General features: G+C 42.2%; 1 protein-coding gene across 2 annotated transcripts; it reads right to left on the bottom strand.

The window, feature by feature from the left end:
- Nucleotides 1-1588: 1588 nt before the first annotated feature.
- LOC129868647 (CUE domain-containing protein 1-like) lies at nt 1589-25042 on the bottom strand. 2 transcript variants are annotated; one of them, XM_055942808.1, is made up of 11 exons: nt 24733-25042; nt 15232-15892; nt 13598-13734; nt 12870-13032; nt 12292-12544; nt 11941-12012; nt 11585-11674; nt 11124-11217; nt 10196-10257; nt 9961-10027; nt 1589-9841 (listed from the first exon to the last, which is right to left on the bottom strand). In XM_055942808.1, coding segments are annotated over exons 2-11 (1257 nt in total). In that variant the 5' UTR covers nt 15550-15892; nt 24733-25042; the 3' UTR covers nt 1589-9840. The 2 variants fall into 2 exon arrangements, with proteins under 2 accessions (XP_055798783.1, XP_055798784.1); XM_055942809.1 differs by lacking the exon at nt 11941-12012.
- Nucleotides 25043-25091: the final 49 nt, after the last annotated feature.

Consider the following 25091-nt stretch of genomic DNA (forward strand, 5'->3'; position numbering starts at 1 on the left):
GTCAGGCTTAGATTAAAGCTCCATCTGCAGTTGCCATGCAATTAGCAGCATAAAGGCCTGACAGGCTTAAATCACACCAACATGCACGTCACTCAGCCATAGCCAGCCCTGCTTGCCCAGTTGCCACTACAACACATACAGGCTGGAGCCCCCTTCAGGACAGGGGTGGCAATGACTACCGCGGGAGGCCATGCAGAGACAAAGAAAGACTGACGGCAAGGGAGGAATAAAGAATAGAACTACAAAACAGAAGAGCAAGGATAATCAAGATACTGTGGGTAATATGGTAGAGATTAGCATGATAACAAAAGAAGAAAAACACTGCTGTGTCATACAGTACTATCGGAAGAAAGGCAATGAGGAAATAACTGCACATGGGATGCAGATGCGATGACGTTAAATACATTTGTGTAGAGCACCATCTACTGGGCAAAGTAGGTTTGCCGTTAGAGCTCAGTGGGCAAACTCCAAAACCATTAAAAGATCCAATGCACCCGTTTTGATCTCAATATTAAATTATTTGTGTAACATTTAAGTACTTTCCTGTGATTGTTTTAAATAAAAATGGTAAAAAATAAACCAAAATAGCTTCGTAGCAAAGAGCAATTTCTCAAGGAAGAATTTTGCTAGGACTGTCTGGGAATGGGGAGGGAAATCAGAAAACTAGCTGTTATTGGCACTGGCAGAGAGGTTTGGAACTATTTCTTATATGATTTATTAACTAATTTACCCCCTGGTGATGTCACCAGGCAGGCAAACACTCCATCCCACCAAAACAAGCAGAAATTTTAGATGGTCATTTCAAATAGCTAGTACACTAAAATGGCATTATGATAATTTTCACAATATTGTTCCAACCTCAGTGTGGTAATATATATAAAACACAGAAAAACCACATCTTCTGCACTGGGCCTTTAGCTTGGTCGAAAAAGTAGAGGCAGTGAGATTGAATAATTTTACTGAGCAGCATTGATTACTATCACAAATAGTCCTTGTCAAGTCAGGAGATGCATTGGACATGAGAAACTGAATAAAATGGCAACAGTTTACATTAGGCTTATTCCAGAGAAATAACCTGTGTTAATTACCTTGTACCAAGCATGAAAGGACAGGTATTTACATAAAACAGAAATAAAAGTGATGAAGTGATATGTCTGACATACCATATTTAAAATAGAAGTAAAGACCATATTTTTAGGAATTAGAATACTAATTAATCCTAGTAATTCAATAGGATATCTATGGTAAATGCAGACTCAAATAGAGCACTTAGAAGTAAACCTGCTAAAAATCAGTGGCAGTTCTCAGTCAGTGTTGATGTCACTTCCTTTAAATTAGGCATCTAGATACTGAGGCACGAGGCAACTCTGGCAGGTCCTTCACTCACACTTAATGAGGAGCAACAGGAAACAGAGACAATAGAGGGAAGGGAAAGAATGTCCGCTCACAATGTTATATTCTGGGAACTCATCTTTAAACTACGGAGCATGGGAGCACACACTGGCACATACAGAATACATCAGATATAACATGCCCTACTATAGTTCTATGTTGATGTAATATCTGTCACACAGAAAAAGACCAAGAACACGGGGTATAACACAACTGTATTATTCACGTAGCAAACAAAAGCAGTATAAGAAAATATTTGTTTATGAAAGTTATCTTGAAAATGCAAAAGACAGAAGTGTATATTTTCCTATTTTTGGATTGGGTTGAGAAGTAAGAGATTATACTATACAAGATTAGATCATTTCTCTAGATCTACACCAGCATGTCTCTCACAGATACAAATCAATTGTACAAGTCATAAAAAGCATTAACATCCATTTTTTCTTCAACCTGCATTTGATAACATGAATTGTAATGTAATTGGCTGATAAGTGTCCAGCATATATGCTTTTTCAAATAGAAAAATAGAGGAATACAGTATAACGCTTACAATAAGAATCACAAATTAGCATTAGATACATTCTGTCTTCTGATTGGGTTGATGGTGAGTCATTCAGGATAACGAGCCCAAAGACGTGCACTCTGAATGGTTCATGTTTTAATCAACATTGGCTCTATACTGTACATTCATGTAACACACAATCCTTTGGAGGGAGCTACGGTAACATGGAAGAAAATATCATTATGCCAAGTCTCAGGTGCCCCCTGACCAACACACAAGACAATAGAATAATTAAACAATCACGCAAACCCAGATAAAAAAAAATGTTCAGACTGAAATGAAATCCTGGCTTACATAAGAACATGTAACCCTCTAGTTGTGGTATGGCTAGAACATATCCTATTTCAGTGGAACACAATCTATAAAGAGTTGCCAAGTAATCAGGCATTTATAAGTTCACCTTTGTTAAAGTAGAGGGAAGCTACAGCTAGACATGGTGATAATTAGGCTTGTGGTCTGATAAGAAGACATTGTCATCTAAATTGCATTTGCTAAAACAGTATTTTATTCAGGGTAGGACTGATATTGAAAAGTCTTGCCATTTGTACTGAATTGTATTCCAGAAAAGGCCAACAGAGTTGTATCTTTTCTCTCTAGTATAGCTAGAGAATGCAATAACAAAACCAATTATAATTGGTCAAAAAAAATCCACCCACAAGGACTATACCATACTAGGCTATGGAACACATAGAATATCAGAACATATCAGAATATTTTCAGCTGTGTTTAATCAGTTGGAGTAAATAGCAGAGAAGAGGGTCAAACACAACAAGAAAATTGCGGCTGAGTAAGATTCCCTGAGCATTGATTATTTTCTTGCTACCTACGGCATATCTACATAGTTTATGGTAATGACATCCCCAAGATAGATCATACATCTTTTAAACCATTTCAATTTATACATATCTAGCAACATACAGTACATTCAGAAAGTATTCAGACCCCTTGACTTTTTCCAGAATATCTTACGTTACATCCTTATTCTAAAAGTGATTAAATAAATAAAAAACTCAGCATTCTACACACAATACCCCATAACGACAAAGCAAAAAAAAAAAATTTTTTTTTTCAATGTTTGCTAATTTATATATATATATAATAAAAAGAATAAAAAGAAATACGTTATTTATATAAGTATTCAGACCCTTTGCTATGAGATTCAAAATTGAGCTCAGGTGCATCCTGTTTTCATTGATCATCCTTGAGATGTCTGTTCAACTTGACTGAGTCCACCTTCAGTAAATTCAATTGATTGAACATGATTTGGAAAGGCACACACCTGTCTATATAATGCCCCACAGTTGACAGTGCATGTCAGTGCAAAAACCAAGTCATGAGGTTGAAGGAATTGTCCGTAGAGCTCCGAGACAGGATTGTGTCGAGGCACAGATCTGGGGAAGGGCACTAAAAAAATGTCTGCAGCATTGAAGGTCCCCAAGAACACAGTGTCCTCCATTATTCTTAAATGGAAGAAGTTTGGAACTACCATGACTATTCCTAGAACTGGCTGCCTGGCCAAACTGAGCAATCGGGGGAGAAGGGCCTTGGTCAGAGAGGTAACCAAGAACCCGATGAAACACTGACAGAGCTCCAGAGTTCCTCTGTGAAGATGGGAGAACCTTCCAGAAGGACCACCATCTCTGCAGCACTCCACCAATCAGGCCTTTATGGGAGCCTGCAAGCTGACTTCAGTCGCCAGTTGTACAGTGTTTCCTCTAACACATTGGCGCGGCTGGCTCACGGGTTAAGCGAGCAGTATGTCAAGAAGCAGCGGCTTGGCAGGGTCGTGTTTCGGAGGACGCATTGCTCTCGACCTTCGCCACTCCCGAGTCCATACGAGAGTTGCAGCGATGGGACAAGACTAACTACCATGCTCCACCAACTGAGCAACATGGGACCTATCACAGCATATTGGATGAATGTCATTCATATTCCATCCAAGAAAATGGCGCCATCTGGTTTGCTTAATATAAGGAACTTGAAATGATTTATACTTTTACTTTTGACTAATTAAGTATATTTTAAACCAAATACTTTCAGACTTTTACTCAAGTAGAATATTACTGGGTGACTGACTTCTACCTGAGTCATATCCTATTAAGGTATCTTTACTTTTACTCCAGTATGACAGTTGGGTAATTTTTCCACAACTGCATGACAGCCCACTTGGAGTTTGCCAAAAGGCATCTAAAAGGACTCTCAGACCATGAGAAACAAGATTTTCTGGTCTGATGAAACCAAGATTGAACTCTGGCCTGAATGCCAAGCATCACGTCTGGAGGAAAGCTGGCACCATCCCTACGGTGAAGCATGGTGGTGGCAGCATCATGCTGTGGGGATGTTTTTCAGCGGCAGGGACTGGGAGACCAGTCAGGATCTAGGGAAAGATGAATGGAGCGAAGTACAGAGAGATCCTTGATGAAAATCTGAGGTTCACCTACCAACAGGTAGGTTGGTAGGCAAAGGTTCACCTACCAACAGGACAACGACCCTAAGCACACAGCCAAGACAACGCAGGAGTGGAATCGGGACAAGTCTCTGAATGTCCTTGTGTGGCCCAGCCAGAGCCCGGACTTGAAACCTATCGAATATCTCTGGAGAAACCTGAAAAAAAGCTGTGCAGTGACAGTCCCCATCCAACCTGACAGAACTTGAGAGGATCTGCAGAGAAGAATGGGAGAAACTCCCCAAATACAGGTGTGTCAAGCTTGTAGCGTCAAACTCGAGGCTGTAATCGCTGTAAAATGTACTTCAAGTACTGAGTAAAGGGTCTGAATACCTATGTATGTCATATTTCCGTTTTTAATTTTGTATACATTTGCAAAAAAAAAAAAAAAGTTTTTGCTTTGTCATTATGGGTTATTGTGTGTAGATTGATGAGGTGAAAAAACAATTTAATTTTAGAATAAGGCTACAACGTAACAATGTGGAAAAAGTTAAGGGGTCTGAATAATTTCTAAATGCACTGTATGTGATGTATTTATCTGCAAGTCTAAACCAGTGTGAGTAATATCATGAAGTACTGGTATTGTAAATAAAAAATGATGAAAAAAAATCTTACTGGTCTCATTTACAGTAAGATCACATAAAGCCATTGGATCATTGTGATAGTCTCGAGCTTCCTTTCCTAAGCAGCTACAAGCAACACAGGAGTAAAACTATTATCTTCAAATAATATAGACATCATTTTTTCTTCTTTAAATAACAAAAACATATCACTTGAGTAAAAGTTCTGAGGTGCAAAGAGGTGTACTCTGAGAGACATAGCAGTGATATTCACCAGCAAGAACGCATGTGGTTGAAAAAGACAATTCATAAAGAATGAAAATGGTAGAATGAAAATTGCAAGCACAGATAACCGTGAAAATAAAGCCTCAACTCACAATTGAAGGTCTAACTGCTCTTCTGTTAGCAATAAAGATGTAGGGAGCACAAACAGAAGGAGCTTCATAGTGTTTCTAATACTGTACTAAAAATGTGTATGAGAAACAGTAAATTAATTATTTTCTAAACTTACTAAATAGGCATAGGCATGCTAAAGGTGAAAACCCTAGCCACATGGATATTGTTACACTGAAGGTTCAGATTCTGATTCAAACCAGGGCTCTCTGGTTACATGGAAACAGTATTCCCCTACATTAGTCATCTCTGGGACTATACAGTTGAAGTCAGAAGTTTACATACACCTTAGCCAAATACATTTAAACTCAGTTTCACAATTCATGACATGTAATCCTCGTAAAAATTCCCTGTCTTAGGTCAGTTAGGATCATCAATTTATTTTAAGAACGTGAAATGTCAGAATAATAGTAGATAAATAATTCTATTTCAGCTTTTATTTCTTTCATCACATTCCCAGTGGGTCAGAAGTTTACATACACTCAATTAGTATTTGGTAGCATTGCCTTTCAATTGTTTAACTTGGGTCAAACGTTTCGGGTAGCCTCCCACAAGCTTCCCACAATAAGTTGGGTGAATTTTGGCCCATTCCTCCTGACAGAGCTGGTGTAACTGAGTCAGGTTTGTAGGCCTCCTTGCTCGCACACGCTTTTTCAGTTCTGCCCACAATTTTTTTTATAGGATTGAGGTCAGGGCTTTGTGATGGCCTCTCCAATACCTTGACTTTGTTGTCCTTAAGCCATTTTGCCACAACTTAAAATGTATGGTTGGGGTCATTGTCCATTTGGAAGACCCATTTGCGACCAAGCTTTAACTTCCTGACTGATGTCTTGAGATGTTGCTTCAATATATCCACATCATTTTCCTTCCTCACGATGCCATCTATTTTGTGAAGGGCACCAGTCCCTCCTGCAGAAAAACACCCCCACAACATGATGCTGCCACCCCCGTGCTTCACGGTTGGGATGATGTTCTTCGGCTTGCAAGCCTCCCCCTTTTTCCTCCAAAAATAACAATGGTCATTATGGCCAAACAGTTGTATTTTTGTTTCATCAGACCAGAGGACATTTCTCCAAAAAGTACGAGCTTTGTCCCCATGTGCAGTTGCAAACCGTAGTCTGGCTTTTTTATAGCGGTTTTGGAGCAGTGGCTTCTTCCTTGCTGAGCGGCCTTTCAGGTTATGTCGATATAGGACTCGTTTTTACTGTGGATATAGATACTTTTGTACCTGTTTCCTCCAGCATCTTTACAAGGTCCTTTGCTGTTGTTCTGGGATTGATTTGCACTTTTCGCACCAAAGTACGTTCATCTCTAGGAGACAGAGCGCATCTCCGCCCTGAGCGGTATGATGGCTGCGTGGTCCCATGGTGTTTATACTTGCGTACTATTGTTTGTACAGATGAACGTGGTATCTTCAGGCATTTGGAAATTGCTCCCAAGGATGAACCAAACTTGTGGAGTTCTACAATTGTTTTTCTGAGGTCTTGGCTGATTTCTTTTGATTTTCCTATGATGTCAAGCAAAGAGGCACTGAGTTTGAAGGTAGGCCTTGAAATACATCCACAGGTACACCTCCAATAGGCTAATTGACATAATTTGAGTCAATCAGAAGCTTCTAAAGCCATGACATCATTTTCTGGAATTTTCCAAGCTGTTTAAAGGCACAGTCAACTTAGTGTATGTACACTTCTGGAATTGTGATACAGTGAATTATAAGTGAAATAATCTCTCTGTAAACAATTGTTGGAAAAATTACTTGTGTCATGCACAAAGTAGATGTCCTAACCGACTTGCCAAAACTATAATTTGTTAACAAGAAATTTGTGGAGTGGTTTAAAAACAAGTTTTAAATGACTCCAACCTAAATGTATGTAAACTTCCGACTTCAACTGTACCATTAGATCAATGGGGAAAATGTGCCTATCTACATTTACATTTACATTTAAGTCATTTAGCAGACGCTCTTATCCAGAGCGACTTACAAATTGGTGCATTCACCTAATGACATCACCTATCTGGACCTTGTTGTTGGACCTTAAGGCAGACAATTTGGTAGAGAATATAGTCTCAGATTAGGAAAAAATATAATTGCATTGGGGGAATCATAAACTAGAACAATCGCTGTTGCACACAGACAAACTCACATGGGGCCAGAAATGGACTGTTTGAATGTTCCGGTGCTAGACATGGTCAAATCCATTCATATGAGAGTAAAATGCACTAGGGTCCTGAGTCCTATCAGAATTACAACTCCAGCTTTCACTGTGCCTTTGCTGTATCACTCAGCAATTATCAGGAATAATTAAAATATTTAAAAAAATTAAATATAGTTTTTCTAATCATAACATGTTTTAATATTCACCATCAATAACAATACATTTTACATATAACTTAAATATTTAAAAAAGTGCCTAACTAGCTAGTTTGATGATTTCTGAAACCAAAAGAGCAATATGCTGCCTTCAAATGCTACTCAAGTGGGAAATACACTGCTCAAAAAAATAAAGGGAACACTTAAACAACACAATGTAACTCCAAGTCAATCACACTTCTGTGAAATCAAACTGTCCACTTAGGAAGCAACACTGATTGACAATAAATTTCACATGCTGTTGTGCAAATGGAATAGACAAAAGGTGGAAATTATAGGCAATTAGCAAGACACCCCTAAAAAAGGAGTGATTCTGCAGGTGGTGATCACAGACCACTTCTCAGTTCCTGTGCTTCCTGGCTGATGTTTTGGTCACTTTTGAATGCTGGCGGTGCTCTCACTCTAGTGGTAGCATGAGACGGAGTCTACAACCCACACAAGTGGCTCAGGTAGTGCAGTTCATCCAGGATGGCACATCAATGCGAGCTGTGGCAAAAAGGTTTGCTGTGTCTGTCAGCGTAGTGTCCAGAGCATGGAGGCGCACCCAGGAGACAGGCCAGTACATCAGGAGACGTGGAGGAGGCCGTAGGAGGGCAACAACCTAGCAGCAGGACCGCTACCTCCGCCTTTGTGCAAGGAGGTGCACTGCCAGAGCCCTGCAAAATGACCTCCAGCAGGCCACAAATGTGCATGTGTCAGCATATGGTCTCACAAGGGGTCTGAGGATCTCATCTCGGTACCTATTGGCTGTCAGGCTACCTCTGGCGAGCACATGGAGGGCTGTGCGGCCCCACAAAGAAATGCCACCCCACACCATGACTGACCCATCGCCAAACCGGTCATGCTGGAGGATGTTGCAGGCAGCAGAACGTTCTCCACTGCGTCTCCAGACTCTGTCACGTCTGTCACATGTGCTCAGTGTGAACCTGCTTTCATCTGTGAAGAGCACAGGGCGCCAGTGGTGATTTTGCCAAGATTGGTGTTCTCTGGCAAATGCCAAACGTCATGCACGGTGTTGGGCTGTAAGCACAACCCCCACCTGTGGACGTCGGGCCCTCATACCACCCTCATGGAGTCTGTTTCTGACCGTTTGAGCAGACACATGCACATTTGTGGCCTGCTGGAGGTCATTTTGCAGGGCGCTGGCAGTGCACCTCCTTGCACAAAGGCGGAGGTAGCGGTCCTGCTGCTGGGTTGTTGCCCTCCTACGGCCTCCTCCACGTCTCCTGATGTACTGGCCTGTCTCCTGGTAGCGCCTCCATGCTCTGGACACTACGCTGACAGACACAGCAAACCTTTTTGCCACAGCTCGCATTGATGTGCCATCCTGGATGAACTGCACTACCTGAGCCACTTGTGTGGGTTGTAGACTCCGTCTCATGCTACCACTAGAGTGAGAGCACCGCCAGCATTCAAAAGTGACCAAAACATCAGCCAGGAAGCATAGGAACTGAGAAGTGGTCTGTGATCACCACCTGCAGAATCACTCCTTTTTTGGGGGTGTCTTGCTAATTGCCTATAATTTCCACCTTTTGTCCATTCCATTTGCACAACAGCATGTGAAATTTATTGTCAATCAGTGTTGCTTCCTAAGTGGACAGTTTGATTTCACAGAAGTGTGATTGACTTGGAGTTACATTGTGTTGTTTAAGTGTTCCCTTTATTTTTTTGAGCAGTGTACGATGTTCCGACTGGGAAATAAGCACTTGAACAACCCTCCCATGTTGGAATCCCAAGAGTGAAATTCAGAGAAGATAACCAATTTAAGAGTTGTGACGTTTCATCACTGACATTTCATCTTTTCAACCACAAGATGATAAAGCAAATTAACGTTTGACGCCGTCAAACATATCAATGTGGATAATAGCTAGTTTACCATATTGTCAAAGTTAAGCAAGCTAGCTAACTTTATCATTAGCAATGTTAGCTAGCTCATCGCGCTAGATGAAATCTCATTGGTTGAAGAATTGCTCTGACTTCTAAAACAGGACTTACGACTTCATAACTGGGAAATTTCATCTGAAGGTAGTAATATTCCACGGGACTTGGTTCAGGTCAAGGGGGTAGTGTGGGCCATATTGTTCTTCCATTGTCACAGACAAAACTATATGAGAAATCTGTCAAAGAAATAGTTAAGATAACTGTTAGTTGAGGAAATCCAAAAGATGAAAAATGTATAGTTTTCAAGGTATAGTAATTCGTAGGTTTTGTGTGTGCAGTGTTACTGCTCTCTCACCATAACACTTCCTGTTGGGGCACCTCCTCTTCCTGAGGGCCTGGTCTCTTGAGCATGCTGTCCTCCTCTGTACAGACACATGAGTTAGGTTCATACAAATTAGCATGTGGACTAAATTCACCTCCCTGTTTACAGTTGGACTAGGCCTAAATTAAACAATCAAACAATCATGCCTCATACGATTCAATTCGGTTTCTTGATTAGAATGATATTAAAACAACATGGATAAATGTACCACTCAGGTGTCCAGCTTCTTCATCTTCCAAGAGGTTGGCAGTGGAGGCAGCATTACCCAGTCTGGGTAATAGAGGATGTTAAGGAGAGAGGCAGATGTTTATACATAAAACATATGAATGCAAGTTCAGAGTCAAGCCCATGAAAGGACCTCCTAATTCAGCACAGCCCTAATGGTATGAACATGTATGCACTCACTACTGTAAGCCACTCTGGATAAGAGCATCTGCTAAATTACTAAAATGTAAATGTGACGAAGCCCAGCATATGACCCGCCAACTGGATACTAAATGGGACTTTCCCTGGAACTCAAACCAAATGACATCAACAACAGAAACAAAGGCAGATATTACAGCCACTCATCAACATGCAGGGAAGTCTCTGAGGGATAGTTAATTACATCTGTACAATGCAAGCACATCTGTTCAGTTCATTTGAACACTGTCACTTCTGGCAAGGACAAAAGATCCATTGGGCAATGACTCCTGAGCATGGAGGCCTGCCAGAGAGAGGATCGTCTTGTAAACCCGACCCTAGGCCAGGGTCTGGTTTCAATGACCTACTCTTTTGACAACTTCAATAAGGGGGGGAAAAATGTCTGGGGTGGGTCCTCTCAACAAACCACAATGCAGACATGCCAGAACGTCACGATTCCAAACCAAAGTTTGTAGGCAAAACCTTTTCAAGGGTTTAATGAAGGTTGTTGATGCAAACTAGCCACTTGCGAAATGCACTCATTAAAAATAACCTCTGCGATCTTTGACTTACTTGCTACTATTTAGTATTTTATTCAAGAGGATAGAGTAGTGAGGTAGTTCCTCTATGCCAAAAGAGTCTGTAATTGAAACCATACCCAAGTTTTCGAGACTAGGGAAAGGAGGGGGAGGCAATGGGTGGTGGCAGGGACCATTGGTGAAGTGGAAGGATACGAATGATGTTTCATGAGGGCTCTCCTTTTCGTTTTTTTTCTTCGGGTGTTTTCAGAGAAAGCTCTAGCGATTTCAAAAAGCTTCTTTCGCGTAGCTGTGGAGGATTACAGGATCAAATAAAACGTTTTTTTTTAAATTGAATATGAATGTTCTGATTTGAAAAAGCATATATCCATGAATACATCATTATATTTAAAAAAAAACATCTTAGTAACATATCATTCAAGTGCAGAGATGGTAGGAAAGTTGGTTTTCCTATAGCTTTCTGGAGCACAGACTGTGAAAGGGTCATGTCCTTCAGCATCCATAATTTACAGTTCCACGTACTGCTAGAAGCACGTCATGCTAACTGGACATGCCCAATATGGAAAGTTCTAATTACATTTTGAAGTGATAGACACACACACATTGAGAAAATTATTTGGTTATGGCCCAGAGAGCGACAGATTGAGTGTTCTTACATTTGCCCATGTGCTTGAGTTTGTCACGGAACAAGGCGTCATCAGTAACATTGGTGCAGGCCTCCCCAGAGCCTGAGGCACAATTATCTCCTAGAACACAGACAAGCAGCGTGAAATAGACCGCGCACAGAGACATGCGAGCACAAGAGAAAGACACACAGGGATGCACACAGAGACACACACAACAACTGAGATGCACAACAAGTCACACTTCCTCTGTGTGCCTTGAAAATAAGGCGTTTCACTGCAGGAGCCCGCTGTACACAGGCCCCGCATGAAGAAACCTGGACAGTTTCAGACTGAACCAGAACGAGAATGGAGCTAAATGCTATGGAGTGCAGATGAATGATATCTACCTGGAGTGGACGTCCCCATGAAAGCTGGTGAATGATGGGACTTGGATGCCTTTGACTCATACTGCAGCCGATCTAAAAACAGAGGGAGCCGATGTCTCAGCATCAATGGAGTTAAAAGCATGGAGGCATGTAGCAGGAGCTGACAAGCTCTCCTTCATGCACTACTAGAGAAGAGGTGGAGGGAATGAGGAGGAAAGCACTGCCATGACAGAGACCTTATTTTACTGACTCTTCATAGCTTGATTGCTGGGGATGAAAGCATAGTGATATCATCACCAAGTAGTGCATAAGCCCTTTGCAAATGATGCCAAAAACGTAAACGTTTGTATGTGTTACTAAGTGTATGCACACCTCTCTCAAGGGCGATGAGGAACTCGCGGTTGCGCTGCAGCTCCCTCATAAACTCCTCGTTCTGCAGGAAGAGGGCTATGCTCTCATCCTCCAAGTACTGCTTCATCTTTCTCTCCTGGTCCGTCTCCATGCCAACCTGGCCTGCCCTGGCCGCCGCCCCAGCCCCAGGCTCAACCTGCTGCGTCATGGACAACAGGGAGGAAGAGCAGGAGGGCTGGGTCAGACTAGTCGGCGTTAGGCTGCTGTGAGAGCGCTGCAGGAAGGGAGGGACCAGAGAGAACAATGTTAGACGTGTCAAAGTCCTATGTGGAAATGCTTCAGCTTTTAATAAAATTGCACCATAAATTATAAAATAATATATATTTTGTGGGGGGGGGTGTACCAGGGAGTTGAATCTGTATAAATAATTGGACTGTATTTTTCTTCATGTGCAGTATTTTTCTTCATGTGCAGTCTGTTGCAAAAGCTGGTAATTATCCAGCCAGTTGGCCATCAGAGCAGAGCGCCAGGCAGTGGTCTGTAAGTGATGGGAGTGTGGGTTAATGGTCCATTAGGGGCTGACCCATAAATCTACCTACTGGCAGACTGTCCAGCTGCTGAGGCAGGATCCGGAGGAAATCATCAGGGAGGTTGCCTAGTAACGGTGGGTTCCAGTTCCTGTAACTTCCAATCTGCCTTTGACTGGCAGGAGGGTGTGGACCAGGAGGGGGCTGGCAGGGACGGGATTGACTGGCATCAAAGCTGGCACAGAGATGGGAAAGGATATTGTTAGTCCCATCAATGCTCTGTTCTATAAGAGTACATATCAATAATGACGTGTTTTGGTCATCTTCAAAGGATCTGTCTAGCATAAACCGGTCTCTCTTATTTCTTCTCACAGGTTCCCTCCTTGGAACACATAAAATTGTCTACATCTAACAAAAGTGTCACTAGTATTATGTCTACAGATCTACCCAAGTTAGGGCACAGTACAGAACATGGATTTCATAGCTGCTGCAGTAGCATTCATTAGACAGCAGGTGGAGCATTGAATGTATCAAGAACCTCTTGGCATTCAAAGCACTCACACCATGAATCGCTGAGCAGCCATATCATGTATTAGATATTGAGAAAGCAACAACGAAGAATATATGCATCTCATCACTCATGTAAATGATGGTATAAGAGAAAAACCATTCATTCATTCACACTGTCCCAGCCATCTATCATTCTCCTTTAAGTGATGAAATGAGGTCAGAGCCAGGCAGACAGCCCTGAGCCCTTTCTCTCTCCCTACCTCCCTCCCTCCCTCCCCTTCTTCTCTTGCCTGGGTGGTGGTGATGCTGTGGGCAGGACCTGATCTGGGTACTTCCTGTCGTAGATGTGCATGTCATAGGAGGGCGGAGAGTAGACCGGCGGGGGCTCCTCGTCAGAGCTGTCCGGCTCCAAAGTCCGCTCCAGGATCTACAGGGTCAGAGGAACCATTGAGAATGTTCTAAAAGGTCTTGAAAATCCCATCAGATGGCACATGTGGACACTTCAAAGAGCAGATGAAATGAATCTGTATTATAACTACTCATTGGCAATACAGCACAGCCTCTCTGCCCTAAATTAGAGGCATTGTGAGCGCTTGGTATTGAGCTGTTTAATTCAACTAGACCAGCAGCCCTCTTTTATCCTGTATTTAATAAATGGTTGATTGAAATTAACTTTACTTTGAAAACAGCCTAGCATGTTAGGTAGAATAGACTGACAGACTGACCAGGTGAATCCAGGTGAAAGCTATGATCCTTTATTAATGTCACTTGTTAAATCCACTTCAATCAGTGTAGATGAGGGGGAGGAGACAGGTTAAAGAAGGATTTCTAAGCCTTGAGACAATTGAGACATGGCTTGTGTATGTGTGACAATCAGAGCCTGAATGGGCAAGACAAAATATTGAAGTGCCTTTGAATGGGGTGTTTAGGTGCCAGGCACACCGGTTTGAGTGTCAAGAACTGCAACGCTGCTGGGTTTTTCACACTCAACAGTTTCCTGTGTGAATCAAGAATGGTCCACCACCCAAAGGACATCCAGCCAACTTAACACAACTATGGGAAGAATTGGAGTCAACATGGGCCAACATCCCTGTGGAACACTTTCGACACCTTGTAGAGTCCATGCCTCGACAAATTTATGCTGTTCTGAGGCAAAAGTGGCAGTGCAACTCAATATTAGGAAGCATTCTTAATGTTTTGTACACTCCGTGTAATTTTTAAGTGCAGCTCTTAATCTTCTCCTCTTTCTCCCTCAAGTCTTTCAGAATGATTGGGGGAAATAAACAAAACAGTTCATATCCTGTGTGGAGCATGGTGGAATACAGCCAGAGTGGACAAATGCTAATAAAAAGACTAAATATGGCTGGAACTGAGAGACCTGCAGTAATTTAATCAAATACAAAGTGAACAGCTTGCCAGTCCAATATTGCACTTGATACAATCTTGTTACTACTCAGCAAGAGTTTATGTATCAGCACCAAGGGAGTTCCAAAGGAATGGCTGGTCTCGGCTGTCCACAACAGTCACCCCATTGCACAAGAGACCACAAAGTGTTTACCTCTAGCTATTGTCAAGCTTTTGAAGATCGCTTTAGGCAGCTTATCAAAGCTTTCTGTCCACAATAGCAGTGCATAATCACATGCCCTCCAGAGAAATGCATGTCACCCACTACAAAAGCATATTAAGAGCATCATTAAAAATACTTTTCCCTCTCCAAGAACAACCATCTGGTTTGAAGAGGCAAAACACCTGAAATAAGGTGTGTGAATGAATAACTACTATTGGGTGAAAAAGTAGCTGACAACCTTGACATACATTTCATGATATGCTATGGTCTCAGACTATCTTAGGTTGTGTTCATTTAGTTTTATCTGGGCTACTCACAAGTTCTCGTACCAGCGCCCCTGCCCCCATGCAGACGTACCTCAGGGGGGATGCTGTCCTCTAAGTCGGAGCTGTCGTCAGAGCCGTGTCCGTCCAGGCTCATCTGGAGCAGCTGGTCAATAGTGGAGTCCACGGCTCCGTGGTTGGCCCGCAGCACACACTCTATCACCTCCTGCTCCATGCTGGGGAACATAGTCCTGAAGTCCTCCATAGCCTGGTTGAACTCCAGACGCCGCACCGTTCGCCCACCCCCACTGGGATTACTGTTGTTGAGTTCAGCTGGGACTGGGCTGTCGCTGTGCGACGCCACGTCACCATGGTTACCACTGTTGCGGCGGCGGAACAGGCTGGTCATCATCCAGAGTGCCTCCAGCCTCCGCACGGCACCCCTCCTCCGCGCCGGCCACACCACCCGAGAAATGGTGGCTTCTGGTCCCTGGACGGTGGGTGCCCACCGCCTGCCTGGCCTGCTGCTTCAACTGTGCCTGTCCACCTCAGGGCCCTCAGTGCTCGGCCCCGTTATCCTCTCATCATTACAACACCACAGAAAGCCATTCTCTCTTCTCCTCTGGTTTTGACCCAGCTGCATCCAATGCTCTCCCCAGGCAGGCAGTGTGTGGAAGACACAGCGCTATGTTCTCTCTGATCAGAGGTGGACTAGATGTGTCCTAACACTTCCAACCCACACATCCCTTCAGCACCTGCAGAGTCGGGAACAGGAACAGAATGAAGCAGACAAGCATCAACACAATGAACAGCGGTACAAATGGAGAAGTTCCACTCGAGCAATAGTGTGTCCAAGGAGGTTATAAAAAGATAAGGCTACATATTTTTTGAAGACACACACACACAGAGAGAGAGAAGGCGGCATTAAAATGGCGAAGGTGCATAAAGATGGCAGCCCTCATGTTATTATCACAAATGCCTCATTTGCTAAATTCGCCATACTGTACAATGCTCTGTTACTTTAGTTTTCTTTTTTTTGCGTCGCATTAGCACGGTATACATGATCCCAATACTAGCTCCAAGACGGCGGCAATTTGAAAAAACTAATAAGTAGATTGTGCTAATTTATTGGCACATTGAACCATGTTGAGTGTGTAGCTTCCAAATTCATAGTGCTCAAACAATGTTATCATATTTCAATTTCTCCATCTTTTTTCTCCAATCAGCTGGGTCCCTCTCAGGCAGAGTCGCGGTCTGAATGCATTACTTTCCCGACCTCGACACCCTAGGCGTCTGCATTCCCACGGCAACGCTTGTGTCCCCAGGCACCAGAATAGAGTCGGCCAGAGCCAGGGAAGGGCAGAGGCACCACCCGCTGCCAACTGCATCGTGACCCAGAGGGCCGATACATGCACCGCCTAAGTAGGTTACAGGAGCTAAATTAATCAGGCTGCCACTGAGTCGACACTCCACACCACCATGCAGCAGTTTGTTTCCCAGAGACCCGGGCCAGGCGCCAGGGCCAGGCGGTGTGACTATGAAGCCAGCCTAGCCCAGCAGCGCCTCATCACAGTCAGTCAGTAGGCATTGGATAGTGTCAGATTAGGGATAATAAGAGTTCGCAGAGGCACTGGATCAAGTTCTGTTTAAATGCTAGTAGGGTCTGAGAATTGGACCAGGTGGTGGAACTGAACCTGGTCCACCGCTGCTGCATTAGAGCACAAGGAGAGCAGGCAGAGTGTCCCATAACCCTGCTCTAGATCGTACTGCTCTGACAGAGGAGGTCATTTGAAAACATAATGGAGCACTCAGAATGAAATAGGGCAGTGTGACGTGAACCTGTGAATCACAGTGCTGCACCAAGGACACACTGCTCTGCACTGGCCTATGGATTGCCTGCTAACAGTTCTAAGAGTTTCTGCTCAAAAAAACTTTTCTAGATGTCATGGCACACCATTACCATATGATCTGTCATGACATTGGCCTGTGGGTAAGGTTTATGACCCCACCCCATAAATACCTTTCTCCCTTCCCTCTCTCTCTGACTCTACTGATGGACTCTTGAATAGCCTTTGTTAAACATAGAGAGTCTGGGAACATCAAACAAGTGGGGGAAAGGAACCATATTTCGGTAATAGAACCAGTTGAAAATATGCGTTGGTACTTAATGAATATGATGTCAGTTCGGTTGTCATCTGAAACATTATGACTGATGACAGGAGGACATAAACTGTATCTGGGAAAGTCTACACATCCTAGTTATCAGATTCACATGGAATTGTTGAGCAATTTAAATGTTTAAATATGACACTATTTGTGAAAAGATTAAATGTAATTTTAGCTTCCAAATGAGAGATTTGGGTTTTCATAAAGTTAGAGCTCTGCTCAATCAGTGGCCCGCCCCTGTGAAGAGACATGGGTTATAAACTAGGAAACACAACCTTCTCTCCCTCCACTATATAAGCCCTTGACGAAAATGTAACCTTCTGTTCCGAGGACGATAGGACGACGGTCCATACGTTGAAAAGGACTAACATGTCAACTAGAGAACTAAGCCAACCTCAGCGTGAGCTTTGGTTGCAAATGGTATGAACTTTGAACTCTTATTCACTACAGAAGTGATACCTACTAGCCGCTGAGTTTGCAGCGGCCGCTGTAAACGTGGGCTAGGAGAGGACAGACAGAGTATTCTGTCTACCACCCAACGACGACACTACAACGTATCCCGTTAACCACCAGAGACACTCTTCAAAGGACAAAGGACTCTGTTGGGCAACACGGCCTTCCATCTACCACCAACCTATTGAAGCGCAGCTCAGAGTAAATATTTATTGCATTTTCCTTTTCCAAATGGGCGGTAATTTAGAATGCATAGGATACTGTATTTACGATAGCACAGCTTCTCCCTTTGTTCCTCAGTGTTCCCGCTCTTTCACTCAAACCCAACCCCCTTTCCTATGTGTAACCAGCTGTCATATCTGCTCTGTCCGCAAGGGATGTTTTCCTTTATGACATAATTTGTAATCAAGGTATGATTCATTCTGTGTATATGTAATTCTGTGTGATTAGTTAGGTATTTAGTAAATAAATAATTAAACCCAATTTTGTTTTGCTGATTCAACTTGTTAGCCAGTGTTCGTGAAGATAACCAAGAATTTACGATGTTCAGATGAGACTGAAATAAGGTGACGATTAATGTTGACTGCTATTGATGTAAAATATTACTAGGTCTTTCAGAGTTTATTCAGGGGATAACAGCTCTATAAACACTCTTTCGTGGTGCCCCGACTTTCTAGTTAATTACATTTACATGATTAGCTTAATCAGGTAATATTAATTACAGAGAAAGGATTTTATAGAATAGCATGTCATATCACTTAATCCAGCATAGCCAAAGACACGACAGATCTGATACAGAGAAGTGCCACAGTTCAGCAGAGGCCAGACACTGAACATACAAAAATACTATCTTTACATTCATACTTTCCATTCAGCATAATTTATGTTAGGCTGAACTGACTGAAAGACAGGGTTGACTGACAGCAACAGATTCACAAGCAGAATCACTGGTCAAGCTCTTCTTCCAGATACTTATCTGGGATAAAATAGGCTCAATCCAGCATCCTGCAGGCAGACATCAATTGAAGCCAGTGAGCTGTCTGGGGGGTCAGGAGCCCTTGGTGTCAAATCAATCATCTCAGAGCTGGCTGAATGATATTTCCCACGCACCGACTCCTCACTTTTCACTATTCAACACTAATCTGAACCTAGCGCCCAGCTATATTTAGCACCACAATCCACCACAGCTCTTTGTCCTCATGTAGGCTACTGTAGCTGCTTACCGATATGGGAGCCAGGGGAGGACTGCTTTGCTCTTGTGAATTACATGCAGCATAGGGCTTGCTTACGTCACCCATAACTAATGCCTGCTGGTTTAGGCCCTGAGCTGATTACAGATAGGGCCTACCGGTAGAAGACAAAGGACTGTTTGATAAATCTCTGTGATGAAAGACAGACACAATGGACAATATGTGGTGATAGGTGGGCCTACACACAAATATTATCTTTGGCTAGCTAGGCCTAGTCTAGATGTTTTGGATTTGCCAATCAATATGAAAAGAGGGGATCTCTTACAGGAACCTCAAAATCCTCCTCCTGAGGTAAGGTATCATTGACAGTGTAGGCTACATGGTATATTTTGGTGGCAGTATGGCCTCCTGTCCGTCAGTGAATAGCTCATTAGGACTATGATGCTCCCCCTTCCATTCGAATCGTTACACAATCCAGGTGTAGAAAGCTCTTAGAGACTTACCCAGAAAGACTCACAGCTATAATCGCTGCCAAAGGTGCTTCTACGAAGTATTGACTCATGTGTGTGAATATTATGTACATTAAATAACTGTATAATACATTTGCAAACATTTCTTTGTTTTTATCGTGTATTGTGTGTAGATGGGTGAGAAAAATACATTTTGAATTCAGGCTGTAACACAACAAAATGTGGAATAAGTCAAGTGGTATGAATACTTTCTGAAGTCACTTATTGAAAATCATAGCATCTGTATATCAAAATAGCCCAGTATACGGTATAAACATTATATCGCCCAAGCCTAGCACAGTTCACAGTTCCATGATTAGTGAGGATTATTAGGACAGATTCATAGGAATACTGTTAAACCCCTACTGTACACTTTACTCACCTTCCAATATTTCATGGGTTGAACAATTGAATATGGGAACCACTGTATTTTTATTCACCAATATAGTGTACAAAACATTAGAAAAATGCTAACCTCCCTTGTTATTGTAGTGGTGAGATGTGAGCATGTCTTCGGGGTATGATATTTGTGCGTCTAACTTTCTCACTCATTTTATTCACAATTAATTCTGGATTATCCGTAAACATGGGCAGCATCCACATTAAATGGAGAAGTGTTTAGAAACATATGATATTCGTATTTACAATAAAAGTGACTCCAAAAGGACACAATACATTATTGGGCACAAAAAAAATCTGAAACACAACCAAAACAAACAGCATGTGTATTAAAGTAGTCAAAAGTTTAGTGTTTGGTCCCATATTCCTAGCACGCAATGATTACATCAAGCTTGTGACTCTACAAACTTGTTGGATGCATTTAAGTGAATTTGTCCCAATACTTTTGGTCCCCTAAAATGGGGGGAATATACGCAAAAGGTGCTGTAATTTCTAAGCGTTTCACACGATATGGATGAAAATACCCTGCACTTTAACCTCATAGCCATTGTATCATTTCAAATCCAAAGTGCTGGACTAGAGAGCCAAAAAAAAACGTGTCACTGTCCCAATACTTTTGGAGCTCACTGTATTTAGTGTGTAAATGCTTTCCAAACTCGTTTTTTAAATTATTCATATATATTTTCCTTACCCTAAATAATATACATGATCAGTATTTTTTTATCTACCAATTGGTGCTGAACATTTGATGAATATTAGGGCTGTATCCCAATATTTTTTTCATGGCAAAAATGAAAACACTGGTCCTCTAAAAACCTGGTGTGTGTAAAATATTGTGTGCTATAGGTTGGAAAATAAATACGTGTGACTCTAGATGACAACATCATCCAGAGTCAAGCCCCTCGCCTCCAGAGGTTTGCATTGTCTACATCAGTGGTCGCCAACCGGTCGATCACCAAATATTTCTGTAGAAAAGCCAACGAACGATAAAGGCTTGCGCTCCTTCTTTAAAATCGTGTTGAGCTGTTGCAGGTAAGTGCACTTGATTCAAAAGTCCTGCGCACCGGGTTTACAAAGTGTTCCCATGAGACAAAGTACGCCTACCCAGCGGACCAGCAAATCTGTGACTAAATCCCGTGCACCTACTGCGCTGCCCAATCGGATAGCTCAAATCATCGTGGCTACAGAGCTTCCATGACCCTGGCCACAGCCAAGTACGTAAGATTTAATAACTTTTAAAACCATGACCACAGAGAGACTGTCAACGAATACAGCAAAGAGCTGCTGTTTTTATGTGTGAGTTCATGTTTAAGTGCATATTCAACAATATTACAAAACGCACTTCTGCTTGGGCTGCAGCTACGATGAATGAGTAGCTAAGAATCATTAGCCCTGCGTTTTATTATTATTAGCAGTTCGTCGTGTCGATTTTAATATTAAGGAATATTTAACTTTCTCTGGTCATAGGAACAACATGAATTTGTGCATGAGGCAGATGCGGTGCGACTCGAGTTTCGCCATCAGGTGGAAGACGGTGTCCCCTCTCTCTGGTCAGTCTCACCGGAAGAAAGGAAGGAGAAAGCAGGGACCGTGAGAGGCGGTTGGGAAAAATAGTTTTGAACGGTCATCCAACTCGGAATTCCAAGTCGGAAACTCGGCATCTTTCTAGAGCTCTGACTTTTCGTCCCGAAGATCACTGACGTCGTGATTTGACCATCAGATGCAGGTACCATCAGTCCAGTAAAATAAAAAAGACAATAATTTAAATTCATGCTCCACAGTGCCTCACAAGTGCTAATCCAACTGATGTATTTGGTTATCAAAGCTTGAGTTTTGAAATATAATATGGTCTGATTAACAATATTGGCAGGCCAATCATATAGCCAATATGCTGCGAAATGTATTAGACCTACTGCCCAAACTTTATTCCTATAAAACTGTGTGAGGTTAATGTAAAAAAAATATATCTGAGCAGTAGATCTCAGCTTGCTTTTTGACTGGGAAAGTGATCTTGACTCAGAAAAGGTTGGTGATCACTGGTCTACATCTTAATGTATGCAGTCTACTGCCAAATATAGATGAGATTTGCTTGCTCGCCAGAAAGAGAAAACTTCAAAATTACCCGAAAGGACAGAAATCGGAGAGAAGGGGATGTGTACGTCTATGTCAGAGCGGACTTTAGTTTTAACACGAGAACAGATTTAAACCATGATCGCATGGAAGCAGTTTGGCTGGATATGTTATTACCTAAGAGCAAACCAATTTTGGTAGGGGCTCTGTATAGAACTCCAGACCAGAGTGACTTTAATGAGATCCTTCAAATATATGTACTGCATACTGTGTCTTTCTTAACTCTGGAGTGATTCTACTGAGTTCTACTCTCAAGGATCTAGGCACTTGCAACAAGCCAAAAACAGTCAAACAGCATTGGACATCAATGGTACTGTAACCTTTGACCGAGCACAGGTGGCTGATAATTTTAATGAATTGTTCACCACCATTGCCAGCAACCATCCTATTCAAACCTATTATTCAGCCAAGGGCATCTCCAAAGGACAATTTGGATTTTCCCAGGTTTCAACCTCAGATGTTACAAAGACTTAAAGATCTTGACAAACAGAAAGCCACAGGACTGGATAACATCCCGGCTAGATTTCTGAGTGATGCTGCTGATCGTATAGGACCTTATGAATTAAGTGAATCTGTGAACAGATCCTAAAGTACATTGATGACCATAACATTTTATATGACCTTCAGTCCAGTTTTAGACAATCCTATTCTACCGACACGTTTACTATACCTGACAGATTTGATCAAGCAAGAAATTGACACGGGCAACTTCTGTGATATGGTAATGGTTGACCTACAAAAAGCATTTGATACTGTGAACCATTATATTTTGTTGCACAAACTGTAAGCAATTGGTTTTGGCACCAACTCCTTATTATGGGTTAATTCATACCTAACTGATGTGTATGTGGGCGTGACACTGTCTGATGCTAATGAGATAAATTGTGGTGTCCCCCAGGGGAGCGTTTTGGAGCCTATGCTTTTTTACTCTACATAAATGACATAGACTCTGCCTGTTTATGCCGTCTGTTCCTGTATGCAGATGATTCTGCCCTATTGGTTTCACATAAGAATAAGGAGCCTGTTGAAAAGACACTAAGCTGTGCCACTATGACTATGCATTGCATCTCAAGGTTCTCAACAAAACATCTGAAGGACAAACTTCAAAACGACCCAAAACAAACTAATGAGAATTATACTCAAGCTCAGCCCTCAGACGTACATTGGTCCTAATAATTTCAGGGAAGTGAATTGGCTTACAGTTTATCTCCGGGTGGTGCAGATTAAACTGTTGATGGTTTTTAAAGTTATAAATGACCTTGCCCCCAGTTACCTGTCTGGTTATTTTAATTTCATTAGACTCTCTCATAGCCATCACACCAGAACCAGTGTAGCCAATATCAGATCACTGCGCTATAGGAGCATGGCTCTTTCCTTAACACTGGTGCAGCGGAGTGGAATGGTGTACCAAACCATATTAAATCCATCCCTACGCTAGGAAGTTGTAAGATAAACCTGAAGAAATGGTTCATGGGTAAAATTCTTTAAAAAACGGCACAGGCTTAAAGAAAGTATACTTGTTTCAATGAACGTTACTTTGTAATCTGTTTTATTACATTTCCGGTTTCTTCCCTATTGATGAGATGTATTTTGTTTTCATGTTATAATCTTGTGTTTATTTCGTTTTTATGTATTTTCATGAGGAGCACAATGGAATACGTGTTTAAACGTTGTGTCGTCCTCAATGAGTTTAATTGCATTGTACCATATCCACATGTGGTTGTATGGTGTTAAAACGGTCAAATAAATCAAACAAAAATACTTAGTTTCCAACATTAGGTTTGTTTTCCTAAAGAAGTTAAATCCCCTTCGTGTTTACTTTCCTTGCCACAATACTAATGAGTATCGTGACACTAGTAATGTCCCGGCCCTAACGAATATGCGTGTATTTACACATCTTTCTTTCATTGATCCCTAATAGTTTCTATGTGAGAATTGCCAGAATAATCTTAGATACCCCCCCAAAATTGGTCTAAGCTGGCATGGTATCGCCCTGTGATCTTGTGAACTAACAGGCACATCCAGAGCCGTACTGTAAATATATAGCTCTGGGGAAATTATAAAAGGCTACTACATTCAAATATTTATTTAGTGCTTTTCTGAAACACAATGCATTACACGAATACAATAGGCGGGGGGAATGACAAATCTGCTAACCAGAGATAACATGATAAATAGGCGATTATAGCATGCAGATGCACCTGCCATTAAAACAGAATTGACCCCAGCCATTGACACCTGAGCCAGGAGACCCTCGGGGCCTTGGTGGGCAAAGGCAGCAGCATAAGATCAAAGACCCTGTGATTACTCCTGCCCGTGGTGCACCCAGCTATATGGCTAGTGAAGCACGGTTAGTACTATCTAGAATCCTTGGGATGTCCATACCCCGACCTTAACGCTCTTAAATTTCAACTTCAATGGGGCGACGTCAAGAATCCCTGATAGCAAATAATTAGTGCCGTGGACCAGTGAAGTACGCGACTTCTCATCCCCCCGCGTTACCAGACAGGCTAGCTGGTTGGTTATCTTCTAGCTAGCTGACGAGTTGACGGATAGTATTTTTTACAGGTTTGCATGTTGCTGCTTGCTATCTATAAGATACCTAACATTGAATAGCGTATTGGTATTTAAAACATAAAGCGACACATTTGAACGATTGCGCAATTGAAATGTAGCTAGATAGGGTTTGTAAGCTACCGTAATGCTTTACTCTAGTATCGTTGATGTGTGAAATGTAAACCCCCTTACCAGGTGAAGAGCGGACGAACATCTGAAGCTAGAAAAATGACGTTAGCCTCCCCGTTCCTATTATCAACATTAAAAAAACAATGCTTGGTTTACCCGAGGGTCGAGTGTAAACGTTGACCAAAAGTTGTGTTTTCTCTTGGCGCAAGTTGCAGTTGCGACCGAATGCTGTGCTATCATCCATTGACTGCTGGTCCTGACCGTGACCGGTGTCGTCTCCCTCTTACCACCTCTCTACGACCGTCACACGCAAATTCAGTTGGGCGCGGATAGCCTTGCTTGACCATGTATTTGAGCTTCAGACAGATGGCGCAAGAACAGCCTAGCGGAGAAATATGAGAATTGCACATAGGGCAACAAAG

Source organism: Salvelinus fontinalis, chromosome 13 (assembly GCF_029448725.1).
Source record: "Salvelinus fontinalis isolate EN_2023a chromosome 13, ASM2944872v1, whole genome shotgun sequence".
Lineage (NCBI taxonomy): Eukaryota > Metazoa > Chordata > Actinopteri > Salmoniformes > Salmonidae > Salvelinus > Salvelinus fontinalis.

What these genes read in the sequence shown, in the direction of transcription:
- LOC129868647 (XM_055942808.1), bottom strand. Translation starts at nt 15,549, where the DNA reads ATGATGACCAGCCTGTTCCGCCGCCGCAACAGTGGTAACCATGGTGAC. An exon ending in ACAGCATCACCACCACCCAG is followed by an intron (nt 13,033 to 13,597) that starts GCAAGAGAAGAA and finishes TCTCTGTGCCAG; the next exon opens with CTTTGATGCCAGTCAATCCC. An exon ending in CATGGGGACGTCCACTCCAG is followed by an intron (nt 11,675 to 11,940) that starts GTAGATATCATT and finishes TCTGTGTTCTAG; the next exon opens with GAGATAATTGTGCCTCAGGC.